The sequence below is a fragment of the Juglans microcarpa x Juglans regia genome, chromosome 7D (genome assembly GCF_004785595.1).
Source record: "Juglans microcarpa x Juglans regia isolate MS1-56 chromosome 7D, Jm3101_v1.0, whole genome shotgun sequence".
NCBI lineage: Eukaryota > Viridiplantae > Streptophyta > Magnoliopsida > Fagales > Juglandaceae > Juglans > Juglans microcarpa x Juglans regia.
Window position 1 is genome coordinate 23,414,655 of NC_054606.1, and position 27,081 is coordinate 23,441,735.

The window sequence follows — 27,081 nt, forward strand, 5'->3', positions numbered from 1 at the left end:
AAAAAAATGCTATAAAAATATTTTTTAAAGTTTAAATAGTTTTTTTTAAGTACTAATAAATCCGATTACAATTCGGATATACAAATTTATAGCTAAAAATTGAAAAAAAAATCCTGGATATCCGGAATGAATCCAGTTATTTGCCTAGATTATTTTCGGATTAATCCAAGCGGATAACCGTCCGGTTTTTAGAATCCGGATCTAGTTATGGCCGGATATCAGGTACCAGTTGAACACCCTTAGAATTAACATTTAAGTTCCAACTGCATTCGATTGAGAGAACTTTCTAAATTGTGGGCCTGGTATTTCATATATACAACCAACAGAATGCGGCATTTTATCAATTTTGTGTAAACCGATATAAATGACATTCATGAAACCTTGATAATTGATAAAAAAAAAATATACCTAGACTAGGAACAACAATGGGTAGGGAGATAAGAAAACTAAGCTATATGAAGTTGAAAGTTGTCAGCCAATCTTCTCCGTGTTCGTGTCATCCGACGGCCATATCACAGTCTCCATCAGACGTTCGCGCATCAACTCCAAGTTCTCATCGGAGATCTCTTGATATATTTCAGCATGATTACATTTCTACATCACAATCACATAAAAAAGAAGGGTTTTCACACGATTTAGCTTGTTTGTAAGTTCTATATATTTTGCAGGTTTAAAAGAAAGAGATCTGAAAAAAAAAAAAAAAAAAAAAAGACAGTTCAAATTCCACACCTTAACCCATTTACCATACAGGTGAAGCCTGGTTACCATCACTCTCTCAGCAAGCTCTTGCTTCTCCTGTCATTAGAGTACATGTTGTTATTCATGTTTTCAAGTTTGGTAAAATATATAGCATTGGTTATAACATTACAACTTGATATTTTGCACAATGTATATAACAAATCAACACCCCATTAGTTCACAGAGACAAACAAGGGAAAGAACAAAAACATAAAATAATTCAGTTATTGCATTTTTTTTTTCAAATTTCCAAGAAATGACTTCAACAACATGAAGTTGTTTTATTTAGGTACACAAAAACTGATTATTTACTCTATTAAGTATAATCTCTGAAATGAAATGTTCACTTTTCTACATACTGGTAACCGAACGATAGGAGGGGGAAAACTACCTTTCCAAGGGTCCGAATGAAACGTTTTCCTTCACCAGGCTTGTTTGATGCAACAAAACTGTCCAAATGAACAAAGAAGCAACATTTAAATAGAAGAATTGTTACCATAACCTAAATACATTTAAACACATCTGTTCAGATGTAGGTTGGGGAATTGGAGGGTTTAGATCCTTGTCACTCATTGCTGCTGCTCTTAGAAAGATCAATAAGAGTTTCTTGATACCAATTACCTAGGTAAGCTAATCTGGAAGAACAGAGTTGACTTACTAGAATAATGGTCCAGTTTGTGTCCAACAAACATCTCAAATCATGGTCCACTTTAACGCACAAGGTTTTGATACCATGTTGGAGAATCAAAACCAAAAGCTCGAGCAATTGTTTCTAGAGGCCAACTAACAACATAAACCCATTTCAAGCTCCACAAAACTAAGAGCGTTTTAGTTCCCTGCTTATGAAGTTACAATATATAACCATGGCAATTTTAATCTAATTCACAGATGAATGTGGCTCCGACTTTATGGCACTTTCACTTAATTCCAAATCTCTCTCAATTCTAGTCGATGCACCAAGTTCATTATGAAAGCAAGGGATCCCACTTACTCGTAAAACCACCTATATTGCGTCGGATTCATCTCATACAGCTGGTTAAGAACAGTCCTCACAGCCTTGTAGGTGAAATAGTTGAGAATTTGCTGCAGACAGACGTTTTGTTATACAGGTTACAGTGTAAGGAGTGGATAACAGTAATATGAATTTCAGAAGACATAAATATTTACAAGATATAATACTTAGCACAAATCAATAAACACCTGTACTCTTCAGAGCAGACAGGGATGCATCTGTATTTTTAAATTGCATGACATTCTATATCCTTAATCAGGTTATATAAAGATCGACATTGTGAGTTACTCATTGGGAATGGCATCCATTGCTAAATTAGGCATTTTGTTGATAGTTTCATGTTGTAACTATGAACACACAAATAGTTTAGACAAAGGATAACGAGATTGTTTGATCTGAAAAAATCAGAATCTAAGGTTAAAGGCACGATTCATATAGAACGTCACATTAAAGAAGCACATGTACTGTTATGTGTACAATATTTCTGCTCATTGCATTTGGATTGCTTAAAAATAAAGCAGAAGCCTCTCTTTTACAAAACAGATAAAGATGCAATTCTTAGAACTATAAATGAGCACATCTCTGTGGATACGTGAACAGTGGTCAGCTTTATGATATAGAGTTGGACAATTGAAGAACGCACAAAATACATGCAAGTGACCACTTCAGTTTCATTTACATGGGGGCCGACTTGTTTCGTGTATTAAATTCAGAGATCTCATCCCCCATTCCAAATCTCCCATTCATTAACGAGTCATTCTACTCATCATCCCTACACCAAACACCCCACTTATTTTTTTTTTTTTGTTTTATTCTTGCTAAACTAAATGATTTTTTCTACTTATCATCTATATACCACACACTTGGTAAGGAAAAAAAATAAAAAATAAAAAATCATGTGTGGTGTGTGGTGTAGGGATGATGAGTAGGATTTTTCTTCATTAATTGGGGCCTTTTCTTCCCTTTTTCATAGATGATAGATTAATTTTAACACGATGAAGTTCTGGTTATATGTTAATGCTAAAAAATCTAACGAGCCACTCAATCTCATCACAAGGGATAGATGATAGCGAGAAAAGGGAAACTTCCATTAGACATTCAACCTGATCGATAATCCATTTACAAGTTTTTATTTATTTACCATTCACCTTCACATTTTGTTGATGCAATAGCACATGATTCATCGTACAAGCATGTGTAGTCCATTGCTCAAGTTCTAACTCATGGAGCTACCAACAAGTTGCAACTTCCAAGAGTCTTCAAAATTATGAATAACATTCTAATCAATTTTTTCTTAGACATTGAAATCATAGAAAGGGAAAATTTTCCTCAGTAAGATGTCTAGAGGATTTTCTTCTTCTTCTTTTCTCAAATTTTTGATGAACAACTGGAGCAATCTAGCGTCAATGCACACACAAATGCCGGGATATTACTCTTGTATTCCCGCAGCAAGAGAGCTCTGGACTTTCACACCGTCCTACTCTATACATAAAGAGGGAAACAATAGAAAGGACCAAGACAAAAAGGACAGCGTTCTATCCTCTTTGGGAATACATGGAAGAGGGAATGCAATATTTCACCAATGAATTCTAGGGACCAATACGATAATATTTAGTTCTCAAGCATATGAACAATGACTACTACCTTAATCAACTGCACAAACTACATCGAAAATTCTAAATAAGAACATGTTATTCTCTCACCGTTTTAACATCCTCAAAACTGTCTTCGTACTGCCCGGCAACTTCGTTGACGATCACCAATCTCCGATCCTTCCGCTGCTTCCTCGAACTCCGATTAACGATACCCGAAAGAGCTTTTCTAGAGAGCCGCAACTCACGTCCGGCATCGATGAATGAGCTTCTTAGCTCCACGGACCCCGGCTTCCCAAAATGCTTCCTAGTCATTGAATTCCTATGCAAAACCAAATCGCCCCCACTCTTGAAGTTCATATTTGTCGAAGGCAGTGCATCCAAACACAAACATGGGCTGGTATGAGAGTCCACGACCGATGAACCCATAACTGATAAAGCTCCTACCATCCTCTATCTTCCTCTCTCAGTCTCGGACACACAGAAACACACGAAGTTAAGCGTAAAAATTTGACCTTTCAAACCCGGGTCACGGTTCTCCCTGAACTCAGTCTTGGACGGTTTAATTCAAGAAAAATAAGAGGGTACAGCTGAGAAAAGCAAGAAAGCGCAAGTGGGTGTCCTACAAAATAGGAGGTCGGCGATTCTAGTCAAAGATTCACAGAAGGAAGAAACTGAATCATGAGAAGGAACGTGTTTAGGAGCAGGAAAGATTTTGTGTGCAAGGAAAGTGTGGGGGAAAACGGTGGATTTGGAAGGTGGGTGAAGTTTGAACATCCTTAACCAGACAAAAATCTAAGGTCCAAAATTCTCCACCCATAAAGGCTGAGGATTCAAAATCAAACTTAGCTTCTTTGTTTTTTAAGGGGAAAAAAAAAAAAAAAAAAATTCCATGCAAAAGTGTATAGAATCTAGTCCCCCAAGCATTATTCTTCTCAAATTGGTCGGAATCTTGCCACGTGGGGAAATCATGTCGGGGGAATAGGAACGTGTCGAAATTGTTCAACGTCTTTGAACTGTTTTACCGGTGAATTTGTCAACACAATTTAATTAGTCCACCAGCGCCCACTCGCATCATGTTTTGTCTGTGACACAGTTCCAATTAATTTCTTTTCAACCTTACAGAATATAGTCCTTATGAAATGTGTTTTAGATTGAGATAAATATTCTAAGAGACTTATTTTATTGAATTTTATAGAAGTAGTGAAAACTGAATTGTTTGAAAAGGAAATTGTTTTCATTGTTTTTTTTTTTTTTTTCTATCATGAAAACTGAATCAAACTTCTTTTTGGCAACCGAGAAGAATTGTAGCACACGGTACATGCACAAGTGCGAGACATTTTCCCTATCTCCTTGGGGACTCTTGTAAGGCATATGATCATCATGTATAATAGGTAACCCTTTGAACACTGAAGACTGAAGGAATATGATCTGCCAACTTATTAGAAAGACATATTACGTCGGAAGAATATTATTACAACATTCCCTAATAATCATTATGGGTATAAATAGGGAATTACTTGCTCTTGCTCTTCTTATTCTTCTATATTTCATCTGTTTATACTCTCTTTTTCACCCAAGATTTTCCAGTTTTTCTGTACAAACAAATAAATATAAGGACAAGCTAGGTCTCTCCCAGGAACCAAGCGCGAAGCATGCAATATGCATGCCACACGAAAGCAGCTAGGAAAAAAATGCTTAGACCACCAATAGAGGCTCCCCGGGAATAAAACCAAAACCAACTTCAGAGACAGATCTGTGAATATACCACGCCATAGCTAAGATGCATTTAGCTCCGGAGAAAGTTCCAAGGGCCTGTTCCTGTCCCTATTCTGCAAATGCAGAGGTACAAGATTAATAAGGATTTTTGTTCAATAATCTGGCTGACAGCATTCTAGAAAAGGGTAAAGCTTGAATTGAAATGTGATGGCAAAACTTCCATAGCTGTAACGTAACCTTGTAACGGTTTTGCATGTAAGATGTACGTAGATCCTAACGAGGAAATGAAGAAACTTACCTCCAAAAGCCAGCAATTGTTCGAAGACTCATATAGATAGTCAGAGCAACCCAGAGACCAATGAATCCATGACTTGGGGAAAGAATAAATAGACATAAAATGCTGACAATAGCCACCATAATCTGTCGAAAGAAGAATGTCAAGTTGTTTATATATATATATAGTGTTTTTGTGTGTGTGTGTGTGTTTTTCTTTCTTCTATGTGAATGGGAAGAATATGGTAACTGACAACACATGCATCAACAATTCACCATAGCTTCTTCATTTTCCTAGTAATTGAATGAAAAATTCTTTTTTAAACCTACTTATTAACACACCTAGCATGCCAAATGTGGATGTAGAAGCAGTCCACATCAGCTAGTATTAAAAAGCTTTGGTGTTTTGACATTTTTTGTAACTATAGTGAGTCCCTCAAAAGTCATGCGTCTACGCACCGACTTGTAAGAGCAGAACACTAATTGTATTATGTCTTCGTATATAGGAAATAGACTAGACTTGCCATTGAGTAAGCTGAATATCCAAAATCAGATGCTCCAAAGTTGACGCCGTCAAAAACAAAGGCCAACGCATTTATGGGTTGAGTAGCTGCAACAAACTGATATGGAGGAACAAAACAGTGAGTTCCGTATTATATTGGATCACACTTTCCGAAAGTGGTATTAATGTTTTTTGACAGAAGAGGTACCGGAATGCCTATACTTATGAGGTGGAGGACGTTAACATCTTTTGTAAATAATCGTGCTCCAAAATGCAGTCCCACTCCAAGGAAGACAGCAAGTATCAAACCAAGAACCAGTCCTAGCTGCAGTATAAATGCATCACAGACTCTTAGGAGAACAATCATTTTACTAGAACACGTATAATCTTTCTGAGATGACACGATACCATATCTTTGAGGGTAAAAAATTAAAGAGAAATTATAGTTGCAGTCATGAGTGCGCAAGCGCCGTGCAATCACTTTGAAAAAAGTGAATATATACGGGACCCACATAAAAAAAAATAATAATAATTTTTTAATAATGGGCCCCACTCTTTTTCAAAACAACTGTACGGCACTTGCACACTCTACAACTGCATGTAGCATTACTCAAAATTAAATAAATAAGATGACATATGACTCAGCACCTGTAATACTCGAGATGCTGCTGCTTCAGCCTTATCATAGTCCTTCTTTGCAAATGCACTTGCAAGTATTGCCTGAAAGATTGAAAAGCAACTGCGTTTTGGTAGGGGCACAGTTAAAATGAAAAACATTCCAATTTAATGCAATGATTAATTGTTAATCATTGCCGAGCTAATGTAGAATAAACTAATAGTATCATAGGTGCAGTATTCAAAGAATTGTCTTTGCTTGATTTTGAAAAAAAAAAAAAAATTGCAGTTAATATCTTTATTGACAAAAACCAAAAGGTTTGTCATAAGTCATGACCACTCTCCCTGTGAGAGGGGCAGAGAGAAAGTGACTTTGTTACACATAAACTCAGGTTGACGAGATCTGGTAAAACTAAAGACAACTGCAGAAAAGTCTTAGAGCCAATGGCAAGAGATTTTTTTTAGGTTAGTCTAGAAATTTTTAAGTTATCACAGAAGTCTGCTAAATATGGAATGAACAGCTTGATTGGCACTATGGAAGAACTTTAGCATGGCACACAAGAAAAATGATTTCAGAGATGATATAAATATGCTTCATTTATCTTCTTCTGTTTAGGCCTCTCATGAGTTTTGACAAATTGGCATACCGTTCTAATTCGTTGAGAAAATAACTACAAAATTAATGTCCTAGTAGACTCGGTCAGTGAAAAAATTATTTATAACCTGTCCAGCAACAGCCAAGCCATCAGCAAGAAGTGATGTTGCCAGCCAAACCTGCAAGCAAACTTGAAACGCAGCCATGGATGTTGATCCCTGGCGTGCAGCCAATGATGCAGCCAGAGTCACACAGAATGTCACGGCAATGACCCTCATTAATAGAAGAAAACCTGGAGTTCAACCACAAAAGAACAGAACACTGATGGAGTATCAACTATAGAATATTAATCAATATTACATCAACAAATGGTATTACAAAACACCATATTTAATGTCAATATAAAAATTTTAGCATCTGAAATGGATGCAGAGCTTTTCTGAAGAGGCCAAAATAATTTGAGACGGTTACTTTTGTATCCGAACAACTTTTTCTCGAGCTTCCCAATAAGAGGCTGTTAGTGGTATCATTTTCAAAAGTTTTTACTTTTTATATGCTAGATGCTAATTGAATGCTGATTGAAAAATAGGGACTAAAAAATGGAGATGGTGGACAACAGTGTAACGGATAAGATACAAAGTAAAATTGCACCAGTCTTAAGGGCGTCAACTAACGATAACATCAATAGAAGAATGGGAAGAACCAGGAAACACTCTGATAGCATATTTGGAGATTTATTTTTCTATTTTCAATTAAATGTATAATACTTGATTTTCCCTTAAAACTCCTATAGCTATTGTTCCATCTAACAAGATGGAACACTTGGAAGTCTGTGGGGTTGCAGACTTGCAGGGATATTGCACGTTAATTGCATATGCTACAGTACCAAGGGGAGATTTGAATCCAAAGCTTTCAAGCAAGAAGTATGGCTATGGGAGTGAGGAACCTCAGAGGAGAAAGTTAAGAAATTATAGTGTAGAAATCTAAATCATTTATTGAATCAAAACTCAACCTTACCATTTTTAAGAAATCGACCAAATTGCAGATATTTGATACTTGGAGGTAAGATATCAACTTGTGCCATCAATCTCCACAAAAGTATAACTGAAATTAGGTACCTATGATGACCATGAAAATGCAAACCATTAGAAGCAATCCCCGGTCACAATACTTGTTAAATACTATATATGGACAAATATCATATAATGCTTACTGTGATATTACATGGGCAATGGCAGCCCCACTGACACCCAGATGGAAAACAAAGATAAATAATGGATCTAGTATTATGTTTGTTACATCTCCTGCCACTACAATAAGATTAAAAACAAATTTTAATGAGTCCAAGGCAGAATAATTATTGATCTTTATCCATGTTTGAAAAGATCAAATTATAGGTTGAATTATTGCAGCCGGTGAAGGTATACCAGTAGCATATAAAGGAGTTTTTGTATCCTTAAATCCACGAAATACCCCTTGCATTGCCAGTGAGAGAAGAACTGCAGGAGCACCAAGTGACCTCAATGTCAAGTACCGTTGTGCGGGGGTTAGCATAGCAGAGTCCTATATAGAAATGAAAGCAGCATGCTGTTAAAAAACAACTACATTGTAATAAATATGGGGGCTTGATATTAAAGGAAACCAAATGAGACTTGTAATAAAATTGAGCAGAACAAGTGCCAGAGCTACTTGTTACTTTAACTGAAAGCACTTACAGAACCGACTCCCATGAAGTTTAGTAGAGGTTTTGCACCAGATATGAGGAATATGGCTTGTATGAGGCCAAGTATGCCGCCAATAACCAAGGCAGATGAGGCAGATGGAATATGCCTCCTTTTATTCTCAATCTTAACTATATTGAAGCTACCACGAGTTTGTTTTGAAGTGTATGCATTCTCACATGTACCTGATAGAGAAACTTAAAAGGGATTAATATATGTTTAATATAAATATTGCATGAACCAGTAAAAGGATCCAAGATAAGGAGGAAAATATGTATGAATATAAAACATTAAAGAAAGAGAACAGAAAATAGGAAACCATACCATTTTTTGGTATCAATTCTTTATCCTCACTCTCTACTGTTGAGCCTGTTTCCAAGTAGTCACAATCCTGTGCTTCAGGGCTTGTACTTCTAATGGTATCTTCCTCTGCAACAAAAGAGGTTGTGACACTGACAAGGGGAAATATTGCAATCCTTGACACTTGATTGAATAGAGCAATAGAAACTCCTACAGCAGCGAGTTCCACTGGACCTGTATGTTTAGGCAACACCATCACTAAGTTGCTTTAATGAAAATTGTCTCCAAAACACAAGTATATTATATCTGACTTTTTTGGTTCCTTCTGTTGTGGCCTAAAATATATTCATGATTATGACAAGGAAACCTAATCATTCAGTAACACTTGCCAGTCTATTATTATCTTGTTTGTTAGCATATGTCATTTAGAAACATGAGAAAGCTATGGTGTAACAAAAAGAATGCACACCAGCAGGTAAACAAATCAGGTAAATTAAAACCAACCACCCCCCCTCCCCAACACACGCAAACAACCACCTCAATCTCAAACACACCCTCATACTATGACTAGTTACAACTCACTCCTAAATCAAACTTTTTGTTGTGAATTACCCCATAAGTCATATTGAGACATTAAATGTCAATTTCTCAAAGTAAAAAACATGCATTTTGTAAAGTTCACCTTAAACTACAGAAACGGTATCTTTGCATTTTCAACTACCAAAAAGTTACAATATGCACCTCTTGTTAAGATATGACCATCAAATTCTCTGATTCCAGGTATATTCAAGTATTTTTCATCCATCTTAATAGACATAATTGAATGAGGGTGCTAATTGGCAGATGGTGGCAGTTTGAGGGTTAACGGGCCAGTTTTGGTAGTTTATGGAGTTCATTATAAAACTTGCGTGTTAGAGGGTTGAAGGTGTATTTTCCCTATTTTACCAAGTAGCTCTGTCAACTATTATGGCATCTGCTCATGGGCCAGCCGTATAACACCATGGGCTGTCCTCAAAACTAATAAGTTTCATCAAAATGAGGCAACTGCAGAACCACAAGACCTACCAAAACCAATCTAAAAACACAGGTGTCGCTCTCATGCTGTAGTTGGAACAGAGAGAATGGAATGGTGAAGGAAGTTTTCTCATTCAAGTTCCAAGTCTCATAAGCCTAGCGCAACAGTAAAGGGAAATGGAAAATACCTATTTGGCCAATGAATGCTGTGTCAACTAAAGAAGCAACTGGGTCAGCTGTCAAAGCCAGTGCAGCTGGCAACGCAATCTGTGCTATTTCTGAACCAAGTTCATCCAGTTTAAAAATGAGTCTGGTCACAAAGATAGAGGAACTAAGCATTAGCTCTTAGATATCACAAAGATAGAAAATTTTAACCAGTATTTTCTCAAATAAGTCAACCTATTGTCCCCTAGGAAACCCAAATTACAATAAAAATACGTAAAGAACAATTTTGAGCAAAAGTATCGGTCAAAAAGTCATGATTCATAAAAATCACATATAGAAGAAAGAGTCTAAACTCTAGAGTGCTAATTTTCAAACTGGAAGGTAACTAAAGAATCAATAGCCTCCCAACAGGGAAGTGCATGGCTAAATGCATATTAAGGAAATAATACCTGGCGTTTTTAAAGAAAATGTAAAATGGGATTCTCCTCTTATCCCTGGATGGATACGAATCACCTTCTTCAGTCATTATTGAGAAGATCAGTTCGCTAAGCTGCCTTTATATCAAGAGAATAACGACGGCATACATGCAAGTCCTTTGGAGCAAGCATACTTATCAAGCCTATGTTGCCACAGTGAAGAGAATGATGATGATAATAATAAATAAATAAATAAAAATCATCAATTGAGCTGCATACTCTGTAGATTCTATCGTAAAGAAAGAAAAAATTGATATAATGCTTTCAGATTCAAAACTTTCCTCTGAAAAACCAATAAATCTATTGTTTAAATCGCCCCATCATGAGGAGGGTCCCCAGACAGTTATCCATGGAGAGAAATGGAACCAGTGATGAGATCAATGAATACCAAGAACCACAAAATCTAGTCTACTTAACGTGTTAATTACATTTTAGAAAAAGAAGTCTCACCTACCCTGGAAATGTCATCTTTGGAAAATTCATTTGTCTAGTCTTCTCACCGGACATAAAATTTAAAGACCGGAGAAAAAGAGAGATCACAAAGAACTTTCTTATGAAAGTTCCCAACCCAGAAAAGAGTATGAATATTGAAACCATATGAATAAAAAGGAATCTTTCTTTGGAAAACGTAACGTACCTCACAGACACATTTCAGCTATCAAATCACAGTGCCCATCCCATGAATACAAGGCCCACCTACTTCAAAGCACTGAAAAAGAAAGAAGCTCCTCTCACTTTCAAAAGAAAATAATCTCCACAAGGGAGAGACCAGCCACGATGAGTGAGAGAGAGAGAGAGAGAGAGAGAGAGAGAGAGAGGTTTTGTACGTACGTTGTGTTGAAGACTTCAAGTAGAAGAGGCTTCGACTATATTCCTGGCAAGAAAGAGGACCAGGTGAGGTAATGGTGGTGGGCCCTCATCCATGACTGACGGCTAAAAAGCCACTCAGACGAAATGGTGGCAGTGTGAGGTTGAATAGAAACGCCAATTTGCATCAAAAACATCAAAAGGTAACACTGCATGCTTATGATTCTCTGCCAAGTGTTGTTCTTCATGACAACCATGCACATACGCCAACACGCCTAGTCTACCAATACATTCATGATGAAAACCACCCGGGGTGGACACAACGATATGAGAAGAAAAGAGGGGTGAAACAAGTTGGATAAAATAGTTCCACCTGATCTGAAATTTATAATTTATTACAAATAAATACCAACAAGGCAAAAATTGGGTGCCTTTTGTTCTAATCGGCCGGTTAACTTGTTATTCAATCGCTAGATATATATATATATATATATATATATATATACACACATACTTCTTTTATATATAAATTAAAAGATGATTTCAATAGACAAATCTTGTATAAGATTTTGTAAAAAAAAAAAGATCACACTGTAAAAAAACATATATAAAAAAAAAAAAAAAATCTTTTGGAGTGGGATCCATATTTTACAAAAGACCTGTACTATTTAAAATTTGTACTTAATATTACAAAGCGTGAGGTCTGTAATTCTAACCCCCAACGGAGATGACGTCTCTTTACAAGAATAAATTAAAAGAAAAATTGTGAATAGAATCAGCTGCAATGGATACGTGCAGTAAAAAGATATATACAGATAATGCTATGCATTAACTGCTATTCATTTTACAGTTTACACCTATAACTTTTTAACAGAATATGAAAGTATTTTTTATAGAATATAGAAGTGTTTTTTATAAAATATGTAATGTGGAATTATGAATAATGACTGATAAAAAGAATTGTTCTTTTAATTATTCCGTATTATGTTAACGAATGAAACGAATAAAATAAATACTCGATCCATACTAATTTACTGATTCGAAATGAAGAAATCCTTATCTTAAACACTTCTAGACTAAAAAAAATAATAATAAGTTAATAATTATTCATACTTAGCATAATTAATTTTTGGTTCTCAGTTTCAATCAGTACGTACGTATATAGGAATGAGTTAGTTTAAATGCTGGCCTGGCCAACCTTCTCAACTTATAACATTATTATCCCTAGCTAGTTAAGCATATATATGCATGCACCCAACAAATTAATTATTAGAATGGTGACTGATGCTCATAAAAAAAGTAAAAACGTACAACATAAGTAGAACATGCAATTGGCAGATGAGTAATTAATAATTAGCACGTAGAATTGGAAATTTTATAAATTAATTGACGGACTAAATACGGAATTCCTTAATTAATTGAGGAGTATAATTGTAGAGTATGCAAGTATTATGCAGTTATTTTGAAAAAAAGTGAGATCTACTATTAAAAAATTATTTTTCTTTTCATATAAGTATTGTATTTATTTATTTTTTTTAAAGTAATTACGCAGTATCTACACACTCATAACTGTAACTATCATTTCTCTTAATTGAGAGGTACCATCATCTGCATGTGATGAAGTCCCTTCTCTCTCTCTGTTTTTGTTTTCTCAAATTGGTATAAGTCCCTTTTCGATCTCTTTCTACCATAAAAAGAATATATGTGCATGCATGGTCATGTTATTCATCAACATATGCAGTATATTAAGCTAGCTAGGATGATTTAATATCGATGCATGCATGCATGCCTTTAGGCTGCCATGCATTTGATCATGAAAAGATCATTTTCTCCAGTACTGAGAAGTAGTACCTGACCAATTGGAGCATAATTTGCTGGCTGATATTGCTATTCATTCGTTAGCATAATATATATCTTAATTGAATAATAATAATATTGGAGCATTGATTCCCAACTTATATGTATATATATATATATAAGAAAAGGTCTAGAGAGAGAGTAGAATATAGATATATTGGTCCTGATAAAAAGGAAATCTTTAAAGCATAAAAAAAGCTATGTTAATTATTCCAACAATAATATCTTTGTTCACATTAATCATATATTATAGCGATCGAGCATTATATACACTATAAGAAAAATGGACTTTTGTGGTCATTTAATTGCGGCGAAAAGACTATTTGTGATCAAAACAGACTCATTTTAACTGTAAATAATCATTTCGCTGGAATTAACTGACCTCAAGCAAACACCTTATTTTCTATCATTCTCACACATATATAAATATTATATACATATATATATATATATGTAAAAGATAAATTATGTTTAATTCATAGAAAGATCTCACAAAATAAAAGTTTACAAATTAATATGATTTGTTGTGGTACATAAGAATATAAAACTCTTTGCAATATAAAATAGATCATCTGACATATCATGATCACTAGGGTCACATGATTAATTTGTAAGTTAATTTACTAATTTATTTTTATAATATTTAAGCGTACGTAACAGGAACATATATGGTCTTTATATCCAAAAACATATTATTGTCTAACAATATTTAATTGATCTCGATCGTTCTCATCGTGAGAAGTTTCCAGAGGTCGAATATTCAGACTAATTTCAATCCCTTAATTTATTATAAAGTTAGTTCAAAAAAGAAAAGACCATTATCGATGAACGAACCTCATGCACGTTGCTCATACAATGTGTGGACTCTACTCTAGTGCGCGCGTGTTCCAAATAGCAAAGCAAATAATTCAAGGATTAATACTGATCAGCAATTCCACGCACCTACCTAGCTAAACCATATATACAATAATTCTCTCTATACCTAAAAAAATTCCACCTCCGAAAAGCAATATTATGTAGAGAAAGTGACATTGAACCACTACCCCAAAACCGTCCAAAAACTGTCCATTTATTTTAGTTGAAGTTGATGATCGATCCATCGATGCATGCAATTAAGTAGCTAGTTAGCATATATGGTTATCATGCTCCACGCAGGATTCCATTAATGTCCAATTAATTAGTACGGTACGTGTATTGTTGATATCTTAGTGTTTTTCTTTTTTTTTTTTTGTAAACGAGACTTACAATCTCAAAGTCATTCCTCTTATTTTTCATATTTTATATCGTTCTTCTACTTTATACGACTTTTACCTCTTTCTCCATGCGTAGCTGTCATGCACCTCCGCAGTGGAGATTGTTTGCGAGCTAGGTGCTCGTGCCGTTGGGTTCGAGATGTCAATACTTGCGATGGGTGTGACGTCCGAGTTCACGCTGATGCTTGTAACTCTGTAGTTGTTAATGTGTTTTATTTGTAATTTTTTTGTTATTTTAGTTATTATTAAAATAGAAACAACCTATTGGATTTAGTATCTATAGCAGTGTCTCGTACTCTTCCTCTCTAGGAGGACAAAGGGGGCTTTAAATTCTATTTTACAAACTTTTTCTCTATTAGGAGAGAGCGTTTTAGGAGTTAAGACAATGTATGCCACAAAGAAATTTGTGTGTGGGCACTGAGAAAGTCTCAGAACTTATGCGTAGTTTAGTTTATAGTTTAAATTTTTCAAGTATTGATAGGGGAGAAAATGAGTTTGTTTCTATCAAAAACAAAAAAGAGAGAATACGTCCATTTAATATTCTCATGACTACCGTTCTATTTGCTGGTTAGGACTTGTATACTACTTTCTCCTATATATTAATTTGCTGCAAATTACTCCAATAACCTAATTCTTTGGCTCATAAGGAATAATTATTGTAAGGCTCTGTTTGAAAACCTAAGACCAAATGCCCCGATCAAGCACTCTCTCTCTCTCACACGGTCAGTAGAATTTCAACTGAGAATATCTCCAAGCATGGAAGTTTAAAAAACATACAAACCATGCATTCTAACCCAAACAGGTTCAAAAAACATTTTTCTCAATGGTTGAAGCTGCTAGCTAGCTTATGCTGCATATATCCATCTCTGGCTGTGTTTGAAGTAGTCAAAGCTCAAGAATTCTGGCATGTCGTTATCGAATTAAGGAGATTTTTATCTACATGTGGTACAGCTTGCTGATCTTTTTACAAACTGGATTATTTCTCCTCATGTAATCAATGACAGTAATATTAGGGCATTAATTTAACCACCTAATTATTTATTATTTGTATGAAAAAACAAGGCGTAATACTCACACCTACGCAATCAATATTCACCATTTTCCAAGCTAGTTTACCAACTTATAAAATTCTTAAGCTTCAACAACGTACAACACGCATGCAGGGCTGCTGCTTTAAATTTCACCTCACATTTTCCACATTTTGATTTCAAACTTTTATTGCAGAAAAAGAAAAATATTTCAAACTTCTATTTTGTTTTCCATGCTCAATTATCATCTCTGCTACCCCAAATCGTCCATATGCCATAGCCCTTTGTAGAATATTGCACCTAAAGCTTTAAATTCGCCCCTAGGCTACCATGAGAGCAAGCTGACTTTAAGCCCAAATTGTTACTTCTTCTTTTTCTTTTTTCCTTTCTGAATTTAATGTTGTCCTGCTGGCCGCTAGCACTAGCAACAGGCTAGCTAAGGAGGCGAAATTCAACCAGTTGTCGAGCAAATTGAATAAAATATTATTTTTAATATTATTATTATTTAAAATTTTAAAAAAATTAAATTATTTATTATATTTTATATAAAAATTTAAAAAAATTGTAATGATGAGATAAAACTATTAACGTATTTAAACTAGGCCAATGTTTTGGCTTCTATTGCAAAATTTTCTAAAGTATCAACTCTTGACGGTGAAAATTTTATATAGAGTGTGACTATACATCAACTGCACTCTCTACATATTTCATATAATATATATATATATATATATATATATTTTAACTCAGCACATGGTGTGCTATAGCTATAAACTGATGTGCATATTTTCTCTTTTATATATAGTGGGCACCATGGAGCAATTTTATTTGTAGTCCCAACTCTCTCTCCCTGGAGTATCGAGATCTGATCTTAAATACTTTAACACAATTGTACGGGTTCCAGTCCTCGCCCTTTGTACCTTAAGATTTTATAACAAAATTATAATAATAAGAGAGAGAGAGAGAGAGAGAGAGAGAGCGAGCGAGCCAGAGAGTAGGAACAGATGCCTTTCAATCAGGTGGTCCTCCAAAGAAATCAGAGCCTTCTAATACAGCTACACAATGTATGGCTCAATAAATCATTCGCCTTCGCTTTCTCCAGACCACAACAAACACAAAATCCCCAAGAAAAAAAAGTAATTCTGGATGCAAAAAAATTATTCCAGGATCCAATAATGGTTGTGTTATGAATTGCAGGCAGAGATGCATGCCATGTCAAAATTTCAGGTACATGTTCTAATTTCTGAAGACACCTTGTCTGTATACTTTTTTTCCCCACCTCAGGTCTGATTGCCAAAGCACCAATCAATTCTTTCTAGATTTAAGAATGAGAAAAAAAAAAAAAAAAAAAAAAAACTAACATCCTCCCTGGAAAGCATACGTGAAAGGGAGTATCGCACCTGTGGGTGAACAAAAATCAGAAATTACTAAAATTTGGGTCGCCAACTTCTAATGAAAAGCTCCTTCTACCACAAGCCGATAGCCTTCCACCAAATCCCTCCAACTCCAAGCCAGATTACAATATTGACGACAGATATGAGGAATCCATAGCCCCACCATTTGGCAAGAGGGACATAGTTGGCACCATAGAAAACAGGAGCTGACCCAATGCCATAGTGGGTAAGGCCACCCATGAGATTCGAGAGGAAGGCGAGCACCATGGCTGCAAAGTATGGGGGAGTGCCTAAAGCACTAGCAACAGACAAAAAGGCAGTAAACATTGCACCAATGTGAGCAGCTCCACTGGCAAAGAAGTAGTGAGAGTAGAAATAGAGAAGAACCAGAATGCCAAAAGATAGCTGCCATGAAAGACCCAATGCGCCAACAAACTGTAAAAGATATAATATAGTGTTAATGAATAATACCGACAAGATGGAGCATGTGCATCAAAATCCCATAGTCAAAACTATTATCGGTAATGCAAAGGCGACATATCTTTTATCCATAGTGGAAAACTACAAGGCAAGTAAAATTATACATGATTCCCGAAGGCAAGTTCAGCTTAAGTTACCATTTAGATCTCTAGGCAGCATTTCTAAGCAGAAACTAGAATAATGTATATTCACCCATATGATAAGAGTAAATTATTTTAGATTCTATAATGGAAAAATAAATAAAAAGGCTTCATGCCGACTCTTATGGAAGTGGATGGTGGAATAAACTATCTACAGAACTTTATTTTTAGCATTCTTCTTTGGAATAGAAACTAGAACAAGAGATCAGTCTTGTTTGGTAATGTTATGTAAGACCAGGGGAAAACGTTTACCACATCTGGTGCTATAACCTAAAAAAGACCAGTCAATCAGTTTGAAGCTTCCCTACAATCACTTGTAAAGCCAAATTTTAGCTGGTAAATAGTCAATGTGGGACTTAGCACCATGACTACCTTTATATTTACCCACTCTAAGCCATTCCTTAAAAAACCCACCCAGAGAATTGCTAGCATTTTAATTTCAGCAAAATATCTTGACATTATTGAGAAAAGGGACAAACAATGAAATACCAGTAAGGAAAAAGAAAAACATACCTTGACTACAGTTTGGCTGAACCAGGAGATGAGACCATATTTGTTGAGATACCCAGCCATTGCAATGAGCGCAGCAAACCACGTGAGGGTGTCCCAAGCAACTGATTCAGCTAAGCACTCCTTCCATGTAACAACCCCAGTAATCAAGAGCACAGATAATCCAAGTATGGCTGCGGTGACAGCATCCACATTCAGCACCCCTCCAAAAACCCAGAGCCCCACCTGATATGATAGAGAACAGAAGAGAGAAGTATTAATTCAGAGAACACAGAGATAAGTTATGTAGACAAATATAGCACTACATATGTAAGGACACCAGCATGAACTTGAAGACACACCTGTCTAAACGCAATGAGGGGTATGAACTCTCAAAGTTTTTCAAACTGTAATGATAATGGAACTGAGTAATTGAACTCATAGTTGATAACTAATTTGGCAACAACCAATAGGCAAAACCATGACTGAGAAGGTTTTACCATAATTACTGCAGTGATGAGCAATCCATGACCACATTCCATCATCAATTAAAAACTAGATTTAGGTTCAAAATTCCCTTGCTGATGGAAAACCCCATTGGATTACTTCCAAGTAAGAAAGCCTATACAATGAAAGCATCACCCCACTTCAATGTCCTTCAATCTCCACCCTAAAATTCCAATGTCACTTCAATTAAAATTTTCCAAAACTTACTATAAATCTAACCCCAAGCCAATTGTGTTCCATGGAAAACATTTACTCCTCCAACTCCTTTTACTGTAACTTCCTAGGTTGGTGAGTTAAGAGGAATTAATCCTGAGCAATGTTATTGTACCCTTTTTTCAGTGCTGCCCCTACCGAGTAATTGTAATAACCTCGAGCAAATTTAATTCCTGGATAACTTTTACATGCACATCTACACGATCAGACCTATTCGCAAGTAGTTGAAGCTTAATTTTAAGGAAATAAGGCATTTTGGGTTCGCATAAAATCCTCTCATACTCTGCGAAATCGTAAACATGTTGAAAGTGGACCCTAATGTGTGGAGACATCTAATCAAAACTAATTGAACTATACCTATGCTTGCCAGGAAACAAAGATCCCAACCGCAAGAGTAGCTCATTGCATAAAATCATTATCTCTGCTAAACTAAGCACCAAAAAAATTCCAAATTTAGTACGAAATCACCATCCCCAACCCAAAAGACAGATAAATTTCTAATCAAAGAAATAAATTGAACAGAGTATCAGTAACGAAAAGTAAATTCTGAGTATAGGAAAAAGAAAAGGTTAAATACCGTAAGAAGCAGAGTCCCAGCCATGATGATCTCGTTCTTAGTCATCGGGCCCATCTTCTCCAACTTCTCCTTCGCCAATTTCGGCGCATCGGGACTACTCTTCACCGTAGGTGGGTAAATCACGTAAAGAAGCAATGGCACCACAATCAATGACACCAAACCGGGCACAATTGCCGCCTTGGCCCAATCGGTCCACCCGATCGTCTGCTTGATCGTGTTATACGTCAAGGTGGCGCTAAGCGGATTCGCCGCCATCGCCGTCAAGAACATCGCCGACGAGATCACAGAGGTCTGGAAGCACGTGAGCATCAGCCACGACCCCAACCGGTTCTCGGTCCCATCGCCAACATTGCTACCACATGCAACGCAGAGCGACTTCACAAGAGGAAGGAAGATCCCACCGGCTCTAGCCGACACCGATGGGATCGCCGGGGCCAACAGTGCTTCGCTGAACACCAAACTGTACCCCAACCCCAACGAGGAGCTTCCGAACAAGGACACGAACTGGTACGCAATTCTGTTTCCCAATCCGGTCTTTATGAACCCGCGGGCGAAGAAGAAGGCGAGCGCGATGAGCCAAGGGATCGGATCGCCGAAGGCGGAGAACGCGGCGGCGAAGGTAAGGGTTTTTGTGAGCACGGAGGCTCCGAGTCCCATCAGCGCCACGGCACCAAGGGGCAACGGCTGGGTGATGATCCCGACAATAGTGGCTAGGAAGATGGCGAGCAATTGCCAAGCGTTGCGCGAGACCCCGGAGGGAACGGGGACGAACCAGAGGACAACCCCGGTAGCAATGGAGACGAGCAACGGTGTTATCGCGGCGCCTTGCCATGGCGGTGATGGAGGAGACGCCGGGGCAGGCGTGACCGCGCCAGCACTTGCGGCAGCTCGGACGCTAAATTTAGGGCTTGCTTTGATAAAGGTAGAAGTTGGAGGGGATTTAGGGAGAGAAAGGGAAGTGGGAATATTCTGTGAAAAGTGAAAGACATTTGTGCAGTGTGGGAGGGAGATGGAGCGGAACTGGGAGGCGAAGGGAGTGGGTTTTCGGGAGCGGAGGGAAGGGAGGGAGGGCGGGGAGAAGGAGGAAGTGAGAGCGATGGACGCCATGTATGATGTGTCGGAGGATCTCGGGGTGAGTGAGGTTGAAATGAGGTTGTGCGTGTGTTTATGACTCTGTGGTGGAGGAGGAAGGTGAGTGAGGGGTTTTTAAGGAAGAACAAATGTGGACCGTCGGATGGTAATCGGAGGGTGTGGAATATACGGGGGTTTTGACTTTTTGTTTTATGGTTGTCTCGTGAATGACGTCGTGCTTTTGAGGTTGAATTGAAACGTCCGCCAGGCACTCTCTGGTTCACCGGCCGGTGTTCTCTTTTGTTTTTTATTACACGTGGCTGATTATCACTGGTACTGAATCTATTTGTTTTTCTTTTTTTTTAGCATAGGATGGAATATGATTTTTTTTTTTTTTTTTTTATAGGCCATGGAATACCATAAGTTGAAGTTTAAAATGAAAAAAAAGGTTGTAAAATGGTTTTACACAAATTATATCTAAAAAGAATTATAAAATTATAAAACTAACTCAAATTTTATTTTATTTTTTTGATAAAGGGGATGGGGGGTTTCAAATTCAAGTTTTCAATTTAGAAAATCGAGTCATATGTTATCAGGCCATCAAATTCTTGATTACTCAAATTTTGTTTTTAAGAAAATGTTAAGTTCTCAAAATTATTATAACTTTTAATTGCAAGACCTTTGTAATAAGGCAGAGTACCACAGCATTCAAATCATTTAATAATTACATAAGGAAAATGTTAAATATATTTATTAAAAACATACAAAAAATTTATTTCTATATATGTCAATTATTGATATATTGAAAAATATAAAATTTAAAATTTAAAATAAAATTAAAAAAATAAATCTTGTAACTAAAAATATAAATAAATTATATGTATACGTAATACTATTCATTATAGAGGGATAGCTGGTAGGTGATATAAATGTAAAAATAAAAGAAATTTATGTTTTGAATATAATCATGATCTGAATTGTAATTAAAAATAAAATTATCTAAATAATAATAAATATTAAATAACAAATTGACGCATGCATCTCTTTTCGTTACCAGAGTTCTGACAGTAATTCTGAAGAAATAGACCGGTGGAGGGGAGTGGGGGGCAGTTGGGACATCTGAGTCTGCGGCCAGAGTTAGTTTAGAGATGGGCGGAATGACGATAGTGCCATTGGGAAGAGTCGGCGAGGCTGAGTCAAGTGTGTCTGGCACCACAGAATTAGGCTGGTGGCAGTGCAAGATAGCTTTTTTCTTTTTGATTTTTAGGATGATGGAGAGGCAATGAGGCTGCATGAAGGCTGTCACCACTCAATTTTGTCGTTTTACTCTGAACGACAAGTAAGAAAAGACAAGTCTGACAATGGATTCTACTCACTCACTCACTTACATGATAGCAGTCAGCTCAGCACAGCAGCTTCAGCCTCCAATTTCCCTTTTCTCAATCATTCTACCCAGGGGTAGTGATTGGTCACTACTCTATTACCATTCATTTATGTAATATTTAAATATATTTAATTATTTTTTTATTACTATTTTAAATATTTTTTAACATTCTTAACCATTAAAAAAAATTAAAAAAATATATAATTTTATTAATACTCATTTCTTTAATCATTAAATAAAATAAAAAAAATAAATAGATAGTAATAAAATAATAATCCTATCATTATTCATCTACCCATACTTCCTCTCTCTCTTTTTATTTGATTAATTTTTGTAGACCTATTATTTAATGCCACATTAAGATGATAGGATGATAATAGAAGTTGAAATAATAAATAAATTTTTTTATTTTTGTAAGGTCTCTAATATGCTCTTAAAAGATGTAGTGCGTCACTTTAAAAACAGATGGAGACACGAGTAGCTTTCAAAGAAAAATGCTACAATGTATAAAAATAAGTTGATAAATTCAAATGATTTTATTATACGTCATATATTTATTGTGAAGTAAAACTTACGTATGATATAAAATTATGTCAGTCTATGAACTTACTTTTGTGAGACCTCTAGATAGTACGTTAAATTATTTATCACTTGATCTATATATAATACTAATACAAGGATTATACTCATACTCTGTCAATGTCGAAGGACAAATCCATGCTGCATGCATCTAGATGATGAAAAGAAAACAACGACCTTCCAACTTTCTGAAATTAATTTAATTAATTAATAACTAATTCTCCCCGTATGTCAGTTATGGTCTCTGTTAAAAATCTAAAGGGAAATGATTTTAGAACACCACTTTCTTCATCTGTCAATCAAGTGAAAATTAATGGGCACCTTATCTTCTTCCATATAACTATATTTTCCAAGAGATTGCTTTATATTCACTTGATCTTGAAATATTGTATGGTTAACGTGGTTAACTACTTAATTTCTCTTTGCATTGATTGTTCTTCAAATATATATAATAATGGAAAATCATGATCATGTTTTGCCATCTTTAGGCTATATTTACTGATCATAGCACTGAAATTAGGAGAAAAAAGTCGGTTGCCCCGTAAAACTAGCCATATATTTAAGCTAACTAACTAATAAAATATATATATATATATTTTTTTTTGGAATTACAATGAAAGCAAGCTGACTAAATACTCGTTAATGGAGACTTAACTAGTACAGTTCCAAGTGGACGTCTCAACTAATTAAATCATGATTATAACCCATTTGAAGAAAAACGATCCTCTAGCTAGGTAGCTTGGAATAATATTGTATGGTAGGTATAATATCTCTGTGTGTGTGTGTGAGAGAGAGAGAGAGAGAGAGAGAGAGAGAGAGAGAGAGAGAGCCTGCATATATTCATCATCAATGTCTATATAATCTGCCACTAATAACAACTTTCACCCCAATATTATATGTTCTGTACATCTCATGATACATATACACACAAACACCAGCTAATTATCTTGTCTCTACTTCTGTGTATATTCCAATGCAAGAAGATTATTACAGATCATAGTCGGATGGTCAGAAAATGACCAAATTTACTGTCCTAATAGCACATGCAATGTATACATACTTACAAGAATCATCTATATATGGTCACCACTATATATATACTCCTGTAATCGCTTGACCTTTATTTATTCATACCCTCGATCCCATACAGTACAGTGGAAAAGAAACTCAGCTAGCTATAAGGCAACCCAAAAGCCACATATATATAGGGTAGTTTGTTATGAAAAAGGATCTTTTTTACTTCTTATGAAACCTAGCTATGACAATGATGATCATTCGGTATAGAGCTAGTTCTATGAAAAGGGAAAAGAGTTTCACATAAAGAAACATCCTAAAAGATTAAAAAGAGAAAAAAGGAATGTTGGAAGTGTCAAACGATTACTGAATTTGGAAATCAACTAAAGAAAAGGAGGGAACATCTTTCATCAACTCCTCCAAGTCCCATTCCCCCATTCTAAGCTCTTGATCTACTTCCCAACAGTTTCCATTAACCCGAGCTAAGTTTTCTGCTCTAGCATTAATGTTGTTATTGTAATTGCTGATGTTGTTCGTGTTATACAGGCCGGTGTTGTTATTCATTGACCACTTATTTGTATTTTCAGCTTTAGCTTTCTGATCTTCTACGTTTACACTCTCTAAAGGAGGAACAAACAACTCCCCTAACCCAATATCAAGACCCCCAAAGGCCCCATTTTCCCCATCAAAACTATCTCCAGTACCTACACCAATTTGAGTCATGTATTGTGGTGTGTTAAGGTATCCAGTACATGCACTGGACATGTTCAGGCCATGCTGAAGCATATGCAATGGATCAACCATGTGGTTTAGGCCGGCCATATTTTGCATGGAAGATGATGCCGATGATGAATCCATGTACATGATTGGCATGATGCCTTGTTCTTGCATGGAAATCATGAGTCCAGATCCCATACCATCTTTAGGCGATGATGAATCGCTTGTGCTTGTTGATGAGGTTGTGGCTGACAAAGTCTTTAGCCTCTTCTTCACTGATGAGTTCCAAAAGTTCTTTATTTCGTTGTCAGTTCTCCCTGGCAAGCGTGCTGCAATTTGAGACCACCTGATTCATAACAGAAACGTCATATATGGAATTTACAAGGAAGGGTCAGTTTCACAAAACTAATGTTTTATTTGAATGCATGATTTGCATGCCAAAAAAAGTCAAGAGTGTCTTAAACTCAAAGGGCAGATGCAGACACCAAGGTATTATACCCATTTCCTATTTTTGCCAACTTTAGACTTGTTTTCAACGAAAGCTTAAATGAATCATTAAACAAAAATAGGTCAATATATAGAGTGTCTTCAACTCAAAGAGCAGTTGTAGACATCAGAAGAGACCCCTGTCCTTCTCAACTTTAATCCTCCAAAAGAAGTACTCAATTATCCAAACTATCATGCACCGGCCCTTAATTTAATGCATGCAATATCCGTACAATCCTACCTACACACACACACATGAGGCTCATGTTTATAAGTTTGATCTGTATGTAAGTACGAACTGAGAGAGTATATATGCTCACACGTGCTAGCTGCATGAATATATATATATATATATTAAACTTGAAACGGATCGAGAACGTTCAAATTACATATATATGTACGTATTTTTCATATTGTAGATCAGGCTAAAGATCAACACCAGGGTCATGATATTTGGATGATGATATTCAAAAGTAGGTTGATTATGCGCTGTTTTTGTCAGTTTGCGTTTCCTAATTTCCAAGGCTAAGATCAACTTTTCGTGCAGAATCTTTAAAGATTTAAAAAGTTTTCAAAATAAGTATGATTGAGATATAGGTGGCATGCATCATGCAATATTTGTTAGTGTCATACACTAATACACATGATTACCATGATTATATAACCATATACATTTCTTTTAATTTACTAGATATAATATATATTTATATATATATATGGCATATATACATGAAGAGAAATATGCATAGTGCCATAACCGCTCTATTATAAGCTTCTATAATTAATCTTTTACACCTAGCTGGTGCATAGAAAAGGTTAGAAAACTGAAAATGAATAGAAAAAAGGCCAGCTGATCTTGTCAACATAATATATATTATTATTATATAGAAGTAAGCACGCAGAAAAGAAAAATGATCTTTGAAAGAAAAAAAGAAAAAAGAAGAACCTGTTGCCAAGAAGGGAGTGCAAATGGATCATGAGAGCTTCTTCTTGGGGTGAGAATGCGCCTCTCTTAAGGTCAGGCCTCAAGTAATTAATCCAGCGAAGGCGACAGCTCTTTCCACACCTCTGCAAGCCTGCATTTTTAGCCACATCACTCCAACAACCTTGGCCATTCTTCAGCATGTAGTTCATGAGCTTGTCATCCTCTTCTGGTGACCATAAGCCCTTTCTAAGCTTGTTGTTGGAATGGCTGTCTTTCCCAGCTGAGAAGGGCTCTGGCTTCCTCATTTTGAGAGGCTGATGATCTAATGGCCTGGCCTGCAGCTAGAATACAATTAATATTCCCTTTGGGTATAGGTAATTTTTCTCCCAACAGGTTAGATGTTGTCAGTGAAGACTTTATAGAGAAAATGAGAGCTAGCTAGAGAAAAATATCAGAGAGAGAGCCGAGGGAGAGGAGGCTTCATGAAGTGGGAAAAATGATCATGATGACACTGATGGTTGTGGGGTTTGCTTAGAATATAGGGAAGAGAGAGATAGGTTGGTTGATGGGTCTGAGTAGAAACGGTTTGGAGGGGGACCTGTAAGAGAGAGAGAGAGAGGGAGGGAGGTGGTCGTCTTGTCTTTGACTCCATGACTCCATAGCCCCTTGTCTTTTTCCATTACGTAATCATCACTCACAGGGTAGTCATCAAGAGAATATGCGAAAGTTTGTTTTATAACCAAGCCATGGTTTTTGCTTCTACTTCACATAATCTCTCTCTCTCTCTCTCTCTCACACACACACACACACAACACGTGTCTCTAAAAAAAGAAAATAAAATACTATGAAAAATAAAATGATTATAAATGTACGTGGCGCATGATCAACGGGCCCAAATCATACCGAATGGCCAAAGATGCCAAAAGCTCTGATGTCTATGGGAAAACCAAAGAAGGAAAAGTAGAATCACTCGGCCAGTAATTAAACAGAACGTGTAAAAGACGTTAAAAGGTTTTTCCCATAAGAGGAGACAAAAGAAAGAGTTTTGACCTTTCTCATACATGCACCCATGATCTAAAATTTATAAATATTAACACATGATGATACTCAAAATTAGGCAATATATATACCTTATTATATCCAATTCTTATATTTTATATATTATCATTTAAAATTACATGATCTGTTGTATTGTGCATTTAAGTGATCGTCATTTTAGCAGTGATACGTGAATTAAATCACTTAAAATTTGTCACATACATATATCACTAAATATATATAATTGGTCCGGATGACAAAATTTAAGATTAAGAGTAGCGTTATTCTAGATTATCTGTAACATTAGAGTACTAGTATGTAATTATTTATATCGTTGGAGTACTCTGGATCGATCTATACATGTTCGTATATGTGTGGTATATGAATGATGAGTAGAAGA

General features: G+C 36.0%; 4 protein-coding genes across 6 annotated transcripts; all 4 read right to left on the reverse strand.

Moving 5' to 3' along the window:
- Window positions 1-314: 314 nt before the first annotated feature.
- Window positions 315-4,163, reverse strand: LOC121239841 (chaperonin-like RbcX protein 2, chloroplastic). 2 transcript variants are annotated; one of them, XM_041137181.1, is made up of 6 exons: window positions 3,930-4,162; window positions 3,454-3,824; window positions 1,730-1,821; window positions 1,130-1,187; window positions 730-795; window positions 315-594 (listed from the first exon to the last, which is right to left on the reverse strand). In XM_041137181.1, exons 2-6 carry the CDS (start codon window positions 3,790-3,792, stop codon window positions 472-474), a joined length of 678 nt encoding a protein of 225 aa, XP_040993115.1. In that variant the 5' UTR covers window positions 3,793-3,824; window positions 3,930-4,162; the 3' UTR covers window positions 315-471. The 2 variants fall into 2 exon arrangements, with proteins under 2 accessions (XP_040993115.1, XP_040993116.1); XM_041137182.1 differs by having other exon boundaries at window positions 3,454-4,163.
- A 596-nt stretch (window positions 4,164-4,759) lies between these two features.
- Window positions 4,760-11,603, reverse strand: LOC121239346 (protein DETOXIFICATION 42). Of its 2 annotated transcripts, none has more exons than XM_041136582.1 (14): window positions 11,360-11,603; window positions 10,696-10,865; window positions 10,270-10,391; window positions 9,092-9,301; window positions 8,762-8,952; window positions 8,474-8,609; window positions 8,260-8,356; window positions 8,064-8,164; window positions 7,175-7,338; window positions 6,485-6,556; window positions 6,045-6,161; window positions 5,859-5,954; window positions 5,360-5,481; window positions 4,760-5,174 (listed from the first exon to the last, which is right to left on the reverse strand). In XM_041136582.1, exons 2-14 carry the CDS (start codon window positions 10,770-10,772, stop codon window positions 5,132-5,134), a joined length of 1,548 nt encoding a protein of 515 aa, XP_040992516.1. In that variant the 5' UTR covers window positions 10,773-10,865; window positions 11,360-11,603; the 3' UTR covers window positions 4,760-5,131. The 2 variants fall into 2 exon arrangements, with proteins under 2 accessions (XP_040992516.1, XP_040992517.1); XM_041136583.1 differs by lacking the exon at window positions 11,360-11,603 and adding an exon at window positions 11,173-11,346 and having other exon boundaries at window positions 10,696-10,868.
- Window positions 11,604-16,832: 5,229 nt separating this feature from the next.
- Window positions 16,833-20,657, reverse strand: LOC121239345 (dicarboxylate transporter 1, chloroplastic). The gene is made up of 3 exons (XM_041136581.1): window positions 19,468-20,657; window positions 18,195-18,416; window positions 16,833-17,496 (listed from the first exon to the last, which is right to left on the reverse strand). Exons 1-3 carry the CDS (start codon window positions 20,572-20,574, stop codon window positions 17,134-17,136), a joined length of 1,692 nt encoding a protein of 563 aa, XP_040992515.1. The 5' UTR covers window positions 20,575-20,657; the 3' UTR covers window positions 16,833-17,133.
- Window positions 20,658-23,338: 2,681 nt separating this feature from the next.
- On the reverse strand, window positions 23,339-26,141 carry LOC121239348 (transcription factor MYB46-like). Its single transcript, XM_041136584.1, has 2 exons — window positions 25,665-26,141; window positions 23,339-24,578 (listed from the first exon to the last, which is right to left on the reverse strand). Exons 1-2 carry the CDS (start codon window positions 25,946-25,948, stop codon window positions 23,879-23,881), a joined length of 984 nt encoding a protein of 327 aa, XP_040992518.1. The 5' UTR covers window positions 25,949-26,141; the 3' UTR covers window positions 23,339-23,878.
- Window positions 26,142-27,081: the final 940 nt, after the last annotated feature.

What these genes read in the sequence shown, in the direction of transcription:
- LOC121239841 (XM_041137182.1), bottom strand. Translation starts at nt 3,792, where the DNA reads ATGGTAGGAGCTTTATCAGTTATGGGTTCATCGGTCGTGGACTCTCAT. An exon ending in CAATATAGGTGGTTTTACGA is followed by an intron (nt 1,188 to 1,729) that starts GTAAGTGGGATC and finishes TCATTTGGACAG; the next exon opens with TTTTGTTGCATCAAACAAGC. An exon ending in TGTATGGTAAATGGGTTAAG is followed by an intron (nt 595 to 729) that starts GTGTGGAATTTG and finishes ATTGTGATGTAG; the next exon opens with AAATGTAATCATGCTGAAAT.
- LOC121239346 (XM_041136582.1), bottom strand. Translation starts at nt 10,772, where the DNA reads ATGACTGAAGAAGGTGATTCGTATCCATCCAGGGATAAGAGGAGAATC. An exon ending in ATTTTCTTTAAAAACGCCAG is followed by an intron (nt 10,392 to 10,695) that starts GTATTATTTCCT and finishes CTTTGTGACCAG; the next exon opens with ACTCATTTTTAAACTGGATG. An exon ending in GCTTGGCTGTTGCTGGACAG is followed by an intron (nt 6,557 to 7,174) that starts GTTATAAATAAT and finishes TCAATCTTTCAG; the next exon opens with GCAATACTTGCAAGTGCATT.
- LOC121239345 (XM_041136581.1), bottom strand. Translation starts at nt 20,574, where the DNA reads ATGGCGTCCATCGCTCTCACTTCCTCCTTCTCCCCGCCCTCCCTCCCT. An exon ending in CTGGGACTCTGCTTCTTACG is followed by an intron (nt 18,417 to 19,467) that starts GTATTTAACCTT and finishes CTATCATATCAG; the next exon opens with GTGGGGCTCTGGGTTTTTGG. An exon ending in TCAGCCAAACTGTAGTCAAG is followed by an intron (nt 17,497 to 18,194) that starts GTATGTTTTTCT and finishes TATCTTTTACAG; the next exon opens with TTTGTTGGCGCATTGGGTCT.
- LOC121239348 (XM_041136584.1), bottom strand. Translation starts at nt 25,948, where the DNA reads ATGAGGAAGCCAGAGCCCTTCTCAGCTGGGAAAGACAGCCATTCCAAC. An exon ending in CACTCCCTTCTTGGCAACAG is followed by an intron (nt 24,579 to 25,664) that starts GTTCTTCTTTTT and finishes GTTATGAATCAG; the next exon opens with GTGGTCTCAAATTGCAGCAC.